Source organism: Homarus americanus, unplaced genomic scaffold (assembly GCF_018991925.1).
Source record: "Homarus americanus isolate GMGI-L3 unplaced genomic scaffold, GMGI_Hamer_2.0 scaffold23598, whole genome shotgun sequence".
NCBI lineage: Eukaryota > Metazoa > Arthropoda > Malacostraca > Decapoda > Nephropidae > Homarus > Homarus americanus.
This window is the reverse complement of record NW_024731054.1, coordinates 1,549,371-1,559,152: the sequence shown is the minus strand read 5'-3', so window position 1 is coordinate 1,559,152 and position 9,782 is coordinate 1,549,371. Positions and strand designations below refer to the sequence as shown.

Below are 9,782 nucleotides of genomic sequence, written 5' to 3'. Positions count from 1 at the left end.
GGTGGTGGTGGTGGTGGTGGTGTAGTGGTGGCAGTTGTGGTGTTGGTAGTTGTGTTGGTAGTGGTGGTGGTGGTGGTGGTGGTGGTGGTGATAGTAGTGGTGTTGGTAGTGGTGATAGTAGTGGTGTTGGTAGTTGTGTTGGTAGTGGTGTTGGTGGTTGTGTTGGTGTGGTGGTGGTGGTGGTGGTGGTGTTGGTAGTGGTGGTGAGTTGTGTTGGTAGTGGTGTCGGTGGTGGTGGTGGTGGAGTGGTGGGTAGTGTGTTGGTGGTGGTGGTGGTGGTGGTGGTGGTGGTGGTGGTGGTGGTGATGGTGTAGTGGTGTTGGTGGTGGTGGTGGTGGTGGTGTCGGTTGGTGGTGGTGGTGGTGGTGGTGGTGGTGGCGGTGGTGGTGGTGTTGGTGGTGGTGGTGGTGGTAGTGGTGGTGGTGGTGGGTGTGGTGGTGGTGGTGGTGGTGGTGGTGTGGGTGGTGGTGGTGGTGGTGGTGGTGGTGGTGGGTGGGTGGTGGTGGTGGTGGTGGTGGTGGTGTGGTGGTGGTGGTGGTGGTGGTGGTGGTGGTAGTGGTGTCGGCGGTGGTGGTGGTGGTGGTGGGTGGTGGGTGGTGGTGGTGTCTTGTGTCGCCTAGTAAAAAATTCAGTGTTTTTTTAAATGTCACGTACCGTCTTGTGAAACACGTAGCTACTTAAAAAACACGCAAAGCTCCGGATCGTCACGCAACTTCACGTAACACAACTTGGACCCTTCGTAACACAACATAACACCACCTAACACCATTTAACCCTCCATAACACCACATAACACCTCTTAACCCGTTATAACACCACATAACACCTCTTACCGAATAATACGACTCATGACCTCTTAATAACTCACTCATAACAGGTCATATAATCACCTATAACATGACCTATGACCTTACTTCTCTCTGAACATGAGCTGAGGCGGCGGTGTAATCTCTGGTGACGACGGAGGTGGTGTGGGGTCAAGAGGGCGTGAGAGAGGCGCCACACAGGTAAAAGGTTTTTCCTCACACCTGAAGAAACACTAAAATAAATTGGTTTTCTTTGACTGTCTTCACCGCCATTGTCTCACCTAATGAAAGAGAACGATACCTTCTCCCTTATCATTCTCTTTCTCCTTCTGGTTAAATTAATATATAAATTGGTTTTCAGCAGCAAAGATAAAAATTAAGATACGAAGGAATAAATGACTTCTAAAAGAGGTTAATATTTGGGTGGTATTTATTTTAACTTGCTATTATTAACACAGTCATCGAGGAAGAATGTCTCTGATTTTAATTGGTTCGTATATTAAAATCTGGCTATTATTTTAAACGATTTTGTGTTGTATATATATATGCCCTGTATATGCATGTGTCTGAAAATACCTCACCAGATTTTATCACGACACACACACACACACACACACACACACACACACACACACACACACACAGAACCAGAATTATACTGTGAAATTATATTCATTCAAGACCAAATTCTGCAGTCATAACAGTTAAAATAGTTTGTGATGAAAATAAAATCATTTTCTCCGAAGCGTGTGATAGTTTGACCTTCATTAACTTATACAACGTTTTCTCTCTCTGTGTGTGTGTGTGTGTGTGTGTGTGTGTGTGTGTGTGTGTGTGTGTGTGTATCGTGCTGACCTGACCTGACCAGACCTCATAAATCATTATTCTTATCAACAAATAACACGACTATTAAATGTTACTATTTCTGAAGGTAAAACTTAGACACCAAGTCTCTACCTGTTTAGTAATGGAGTGTTGCCAGTGTTTGTTTACCTGTACACGCTATACCTGTGTCCTCTCTCTCTACCTGCTGTGTTAACTTCAGTCATTTCTATTCACTGAAATCATTATACAGGTTTGTTTTGATTCAGCATGTATACAAACAATGCAGGTATACAATTAAGCATGTATAGACAAAATACAGGTACACAGTTAAGTATGTATATAGATAATACAGTCACTAATCTCTCTTAAGAACCCTTCCATATTCCTCATCATTATCCTCTTCTCTCCCTCCTTCCCTGTTCCTCCCTCCTTCCCTGCCCCTCCCTCACCCTCTATCCTCCTCACACACCCATTCTTACCTTCTCTCTCCCTCCCTCCCTCCTCCTCCTCCTCCACCTTCTCCCCTTCCTCTAAATTTGAATATACATTATGCTAAGAACACCTGGAGACGACCTTAATTACCTACCTCACCTCTCACCTGGCTGTGTCGTGGTAGGGGTCGTTTTGGTAGGGAGGGGTCATGTTAGTGGGGTCGTGTCGGGGGGTAGGAATGGTATATCGTGCTTGAGGGGGTCGTGTTTGGAGGAGAGAGGAGGAAGGAGGGAGCGGAGAGGGAGGGAGGGAAGAGGGGGGCAGAGGGAGGGAAGGGGGGAGAAAGGGGAGGGAAGAGGGGAGAGGGGGGATGAGGGGGAGGGGGAAAAAGGAGGGGCCAGTGTTGTGGCGTAAACATTATTAAGTTAAAATAATACCAGGTGACACATATGATGGTCTCTCTCTCTCTCTCTCTCTCTCTCTCTCTCTCTAATTGTTCCTCCCACACTTAGTCCCCCTCGTTCTTTTCTCCCCCACCTCTCTCCCTTCTCCCTCCACCACATCCTCTACCCTTCATCCTCCTTCCCCTCCTCCCCTCCCCTCCTCCTCTTCCCCCTCCTCCCCTTCCCCCTCCTCCTCTTCCCCTCCTCCTTCCCCTCCTCCCTTCCCCTCCTCCTCTTCCCCTTCTCCCCTCCCCTCCTCCTCTTCCCCTTCTCCCCTCCTCCTCTCCTCCCCTCCTCCTCTTCCCCTTCCTCCTCTCCCCTTCTCCCCCTCCCCCCTTCATCTCCTAGCCTCAAGATGGAGTGGTCTATATATAGCCGACCATTGTTGGTACACACCAGGTATCTGAAAGCTGAGATATCCCTAAGTGTGGCCCCCCGAGGGATGTGGCCCCAAGGAGGTGGCCCGAGGGAGGTGGCTCGAAGGAGGTGGCCTCGAGGGATGTGGCCTCCAGAATATTTCCCCAGGGAATGTGGTTCAGGTAGCGTGGCCCCAATGAATATGAACTTTATAACATGGCCTCAGGGATTGTGGCATTAAAATACATGGTCCCTAACTCATGGCCCCAAAACCCATGACCTCGAAGCGTGTGGCCTCAAAACCCATGCCTTTAAGGAGTGTGGCCCCAAAACCCATGGTTGTAAGGAGTGTGGCCCCAAAACTCATTACTTTAAAGAGTGTGGCCCCAAGAAGTGTGGCCCCAAGGAGTGTGGCCCCAAGGATACTCCCACCATCATTATCCTAAAAAAGGAAAGGTGACTCTCTGGCCCTAAGTCGTGTCGGCGTCACCTGGGAGAGCTTTTTCTTCTTCACGATTTTCTTTAGTTTTTCGACATAATTCTTGGGAGAAGACGTGTGGGAGTATCTGACATACATACATACATACATACATACATACATACATACATACATACACCCTCCTCTTTCTCTCCTTCCTCCTCCTTTCTCCCTTCCCCCTTTACCATTTCATTCATTCACCCTCCTCCTCCTTTCTCCTCCTTTACCATTCCCTCCAATCACCCTTCTTTTTCTCCCCTTCTTTCTCCTTTCTCCCCTCCTCCTTTCATCTTCTTCTCTACCGTTGCCTCACCCCTCCTTTGCTCCTTCCTCTCTGCCTCTCCCTCTTCTCCTCTTTCTCATCATCTCATCGCTTCCTATTCCTTCTATTGACTTCCCTCCTTCTATCTCCCTTCCTCCTTTCCTCAAATCCTTCTTCTTCCCCCTTTCATCTCTCTGTATTCACCCCCTTATCTCTGTCTCTCTCTCTCTTCCCCCTTATTTTCTTACTTACCCTCTCATTTCATCCCTTTCACACTCCCCCTCTCATTTCTTCATTCCTCTTACGCTTCTCCCTCTCTCACTCTCCCTCCCTCTCCTCCCTCATTGATCCCGTGATATCAAAGAGAAGTGGTAATGTCATCACGACTGCTGGAGTGGTGAAGCAATGATGGTCCACGTCCTTGGAAGAGATGACGATGACCTCCCCGAGAGATGACGATGACCTCCCCGAGAGATGACGCTCACCCTTCCAGAGCTGACGATCACCCCCCCCCTTTTAGTTGACGAAGACCTTCCTAAGATGACGATGGATGATCCCCACATAGCTGACGATGACCCCACGATGACCCCACCATGACCCTTCCCACCTGAACCCAAATCGCTTAAAATGACCCCTAAATTGTATCATATTTCTCAACAACAAAAAACGACAAGAAAAAAAAGTAATCGAATTTTTTTTATAAAGACTGTCAAGTATTGGTCGTGTTTGTCTGTTTGTTTGTCTGGGTCATGTAAACAAACGGCAATAATGTCGGATCACTGAGGCGGGAAAAACACGGATTACGAGCCTAATACTTTTATTTTCACTTTTGTTTCTCTATTAAACGTAAACTATTGAGAGACTGGAAACACGAATAAGAGACATGGAAAAAATTATAATTGGAATAAATATTATTTCATGAGATAAGACGATAAAAGAGGAACATAAGATAACATAAGTAAGTTTGAGTGTTGTTATTATTTATTAACGTTATTAATATTATCATCATTATATTAAAAGACAGAACCAATAACACCTTCAGACAGACAGACAGACAGACAAACAGACAAACAGACAGACATCCAGAAAGAAAGACAGACAGACAGAGACAGACAGAGACAGACAGATAGACAGATCAGACAAACAGACGAACAGACAGACGGACAAACAGACAGACAGACAGACAGACAGACAGACAGACAGACAGACAGACAGACAGACAGACAGACGGACAAACAGACAGACACTCACGGGTCACATCACTTCAAAAAAATCTAGTTTCAATTAAGCTCGCGAATACATTCATAAATTGGCCCCATTTTTTTTTTTGTGTCACTAAAATATTAAAATGATCTCACCTTAGTAGTAGTAATTATATGATCATGGACCCCATTTTGATGCCTCGCTCTAATGGCTACCAATTTGTATGTTAATGAGATTGACTTAATGGATACGTCAAGAGTCGGGTGTGTGTGTGTGTGTGTGTATGTGTGTGTGTGTGTGTGTGTGTGTGTAACAAACATCATCTTATACCTCCACCTAACCTAACCTAACCTTACCTAACCTAACCTAACCTAACACGTATAACATCTTTTATAACCTGCTACCTTAATCACAGGTGAACGAGAGATAGTTCATTAATGGTGTGTGTGTTACCTGAAGCACGTCCCGGAACCAAACTCATTAACCTGTGCGCTGTCCTTCATTAAGCCCGACTCCACCTGTGTTAAAATGTGTCTACTACACCTGTGACGATGTTTCATAATGTTTACCTGTGCTACTCTCTCTCTCTCTCTCTCTCTCTCTCTCTCTCTCTCTCTCTCTCTCTCTCTCTCATAATTACAGGTATTCAGCTCACTATTCACCTCAAGTTATCATATTTCTCCTGTATCGTCTTCCCTACACACACACACACACACACACACACACACACACACACACACACACACACACACACACACACACACACACACACACACACACACACACACACACACACACAGACCAACACACAACCCCCACCCCACAAGGCGTGTCATAATAATCCAGATCTTTTCACCGCCGTTTGTAAAAGTTTGGTCTCAGTGTCTGGCAGCAGGAGGAGGAGGAGGAGGAGGAGGAGGAGGAGGAGGAGGAATGAGGGAGGAGGAGGAGGAGGAGGTGGGAGGTGGGAGGAGGGAGGAGGAGGAGGAGGAGGAGGAGGAGGAGGAGGTGGGAGGTGGGAGGAGGGAGGAGGAGGGAGGAGGAGGAGGAGGGAGGAGGAGGAGGAGGAGGAGGAGGAGGAGGAGGAGGGAGGAGGAGGAGGAGGAGGAGGAGGAGGTGGGAGGTGGGAGGAGGGAGGAGGAGAGGAGGAGGAGGAGGAGGAGGAGGAGGAGGAGGAGGAATGAGGAGGAGGAGGAGGAGGAGAGGAGGAGGAGGAGGAGGAGGAGGAGGAGGAGGAGGAGGAGGAGGAGGAGGAGGAGGAGGAGGAGGAGGAGGAGGGACGACTAGACTGTCTCCTTCCTCAGAAGTACAGGATGCATATTTTGTTATTTTATCGTGCGTAAAATACAGTTTTTGTGCGCTAGTGTCCACGACCAGAGGCACAGTATACAAGATCTCCACGCATGCGCACCACAGCCCGTCCAGGAGGCAGAGAGTCACAATATATTTCTCAAAAATCTGTGAAGTGTGTTTTCCGTCCGTCGCTCCCTGCCTGTCTGTCTGTCGGACTCCCTCTCTCGCTCAGTCACGGATGCACACGTAGATATGAATACATATAAACATACACACACCACGTATACACACACATACACACACGCGTAAACTCACTCTCTCTCTCTCTCTCTCTCTCTCTCTCTCTCTCTCTCTCACACACCAAGCAAGGATTTCCAGTCAGGAAATTTTACGGGAGTGAGTTTTTCCCCACCATAATGCCAGGTGTTGCCCTCAAGGTCCACAGAGAACGACTGGTTTTTGGTCCATATTAACCGTGTGTTATATTGATGTCATTGAGATAAAATTATAGTGAGAGAATATTGAAGGTTTATTTAATTTATTTTTTGTTTAGTTTTTTTTTAATTGATGGTGAGATTGGAAAAAAAAAATAATAATAATAATAATAACAACCACAATAACAACCACAACCACAATAACAACCACAATAACAACCACAACCTCTCCACCACAACAGGAACAGGAACAGTGATCGTCCGCCTGGCAGATGTGAACGACAACTCCCCTCGCCTGGCACGACAACAGTGGGATCTGAAGGTGGACGAGACCTGGGGTAGAGAAGCTCCCAGTAACGCTACCATCCTGGAGATAACAGCCGCCGACCGTGATACTGCTAACTACTTCTACTACAAGGTGAGACAGGGTGATTAGGTGGTTAGGTTAGGTGGACTGGGTGGGGATAATGGTGGTGGTAGGGGTCGTGGTGGGGGTAGGTTAGTGGTGTGTGGGAGGTAGTGGCGTGTAGGTTAGTAGTAATGATGGTAGTGGTGGGGGTGGTAGTGTGTGTGTGGGTTAATAGTGGTAGTAGCTGTGGTAGGCTGGTATATAAAGTTGTGGTAGTGGTGGTAGCTGTGATAGGTTAGTAGTTGTGGTGTTTGGTTAATGGGGAGGAGTTAAGGTTTACGTGAGTATGTATGTAAATTATATTGGTTTAACGAAGGTAATATAATAATAATAATAATAACTCTCTCTCTCTCTCTCTCTCTCTCTCTCTCTCTCTCTCTCTCTCTCTCAGGTGGTAGAGTCTAGCGGCTGGGGGTGGCAACACTTCGGGATTCGAACCGTGGGTGCCGTGGGACAGCTGTACGCCACTCAGCCACTAGACTACGAGGATGAAATGCACCGCGGAGGCTTCAAGTTCATGGTGCAGGTGACGGACCAGGTGAGTGACAGACAGACAGAAAGACAGATAGATAGACATGTGCGAGGGTTGTGTTGATTCAGGGGGATGTAGCCAATGTTTTTACCTGGAGAAGTGAGGCCTAAGTGAGGATATGTAAATTTATTTCCGAGTTACATGTAATTTTGTGTGTGTGTGTGTGTGTGTGTGTGTGTGTGTGTGTGTGTGTGTGTGTGTGTGTGTGTGTGTAAGTCCAGCTGACCGACGCTAAAACCCCGAATATAAATTTTTGCTTCCATTGGATAATTTAGGTTCTTCAACTCCGCCAACGTTGCATCTTTGCCAGAGGATTTGTCAAGTGAAATGCAATTCAAATTTATCTTATCAGCGAAGCCCATGTATTTGTTGGTGTACCTATGAATAATTTATACATACCTCCCTCTATATATATATTCCTGACACACATATATACATACATACATACACGCATATACAGAAACACACACACACACACACACACACACACACACACAGAAAGATACATAAACACACACACACACATACCCCCAGATAATTATACACACACAAGAAAGAGAACAGACAGACAGACAGACAGAGAGAGAGACAGACAGACAGACAGACAGACGAACAGACAGACAGACAGACAGACAGACAGACAGAGGCAAAGACAGACAGACAGACAGAGACAGACAGAGAGACAGACAGACAGACAGACAGACAGACAGAGAGAGAGACAGAGAGACAGACAGACAGACAGAGAAACTTAATATATTTATGGCTGTTGACTCATTGTTATTTAGAACTTTTTTCACAAGTTTAATTTGTGTTTTTGTCAAAGTTTCTTAATTAAAGGTGTCGTTCAGTATTACCAGCCACGAGGAAAATTGAACTTAGGTTAGGTTAGGTTAGATACTAGGGAGGAAACGACCATCTAACACGACTAGGTAAGGGGGAAAATTAACATACTAGGGGGAAAACGACCATCTAACACGACTTTCTCCACAGGGCCGGGGAGGATGGAACGACCCCCGGCACCTGGACTCAGCCTGGGTCTCCGTCAAGCTGAAGGACCTGAACGACAACCCCCCCAGGTTCTCCAGCCCCCACGACCACATTACTGTGAGGGAAGATACGACCCCCGGCACCGTCCTGGCCTCTCTCCCCGCCCACGACCCTGATATGGTGAGTAGTACGACCCCCGACACCGTCCTGGTCTCTCTCTCCGCCCACGACCTTGATATGGTAAGTACGCCCACATGGTGAGATAGATAGATAGATAGATAGATAGATAGATAGATAGATCAGGCAGGCACATTATTAAGGATGAATAATGCGAGCTCGTTTTATCTATTTTTTCCGGAGGGTGGGCTGCGTTTAATGGCCCACTTACCTAAACTTCGCCTTCCTAGGAAAAAAAAAATAAGTCACTCGCACTAGGAAAAAAATACCCTGGATCATTATTACACTTTCATTTGGGGAACCACCATCATTTTTTTCCTAAGTTACACTACATCAAAAAATAATTCCTCCGGTTTACAATAAGAAAAATATAAAGTTTTAGGATGTTTTTCCTAGAATACATCACAAATTATTTATTCCGTAATACAATAGGAGTTTATTTTACTATATTTTTTTTTCCACAAGTTAAATAAAAGAAATATTTATTCAACATTAATTAGGACAGGTAACGGGGCCAAGATGTACAGGTAATCGCTACATTTCACTTACGGGAATAATTTACCTCGCTAAAATATTTCTTTAAATTAACATACCTGCTGCCGGTACACCGATTATATGTGATTCACGTCTGTATGAACTAAATATATTCTTATTACATTAAAACAGATTAATTAAGCAGATAACAGGTGATGTATGTTTCATCCTATGGAAATTTATATCAGTGAATAAGATAATAAAATGCATGAATTAATAAAAACTTATGTATAACTTAATTACTGAATAAAATTAATTAATAAAAAAATTAAAATAAAATATATACGAATGGAAATAAAATAAATTGATTAAATAGAAAATAATTAATCACTAAAAATTAATTATATCTTAAGTAAAATAAATTAGCAGAAGGGTAAAATTAATATAAAAATAATAATTAAATAGATTCCTTCATAATTCAGATTTATAGATAATGATGAGATAGAGGTAATAAGAGAGATAAGGGATAATAAGAGATATAAGAGATAATGAGAGATGACAACAGATAATAAGAGATAATATATAATAAGATAAATAATAAAAGGTAATAACAAAGACAATAAGACAAATAATAACAACGTACAGACAATAAATTTGACGTCCAAAAAAG

At 44.8% G+C, this 9,782-nt stretch overlaps 1 protein-coding gene across 1 annotated transcript in view; it reads left to right on the top strand.

Moving 5' to 3' along the window:
• LOC121867477 (putative neural-cadherin 2) overlaps positions 1-8,641 on the top strand; it is a gene marked incomplete at its 3' end in the record, with an annotated part of 47,848 nt that extends 39,207 nt beyond the window's left edge. Inside the window, 3 exon segments of the mRNA XM_042367414.1 lie at positions 6,776-6,951; positions 7,334-7,480; positions 8,465-8,641. Of these exon segments, the coding sequence (XP_042223348.1) occupies positions 6,776-6,951; positions 7,334-7,480; positions 8,465-8,641 (500 nt within the window).
• Between the last annotated feature and the right edge of the window lie 1,141 nt (positions 8,642-9,782).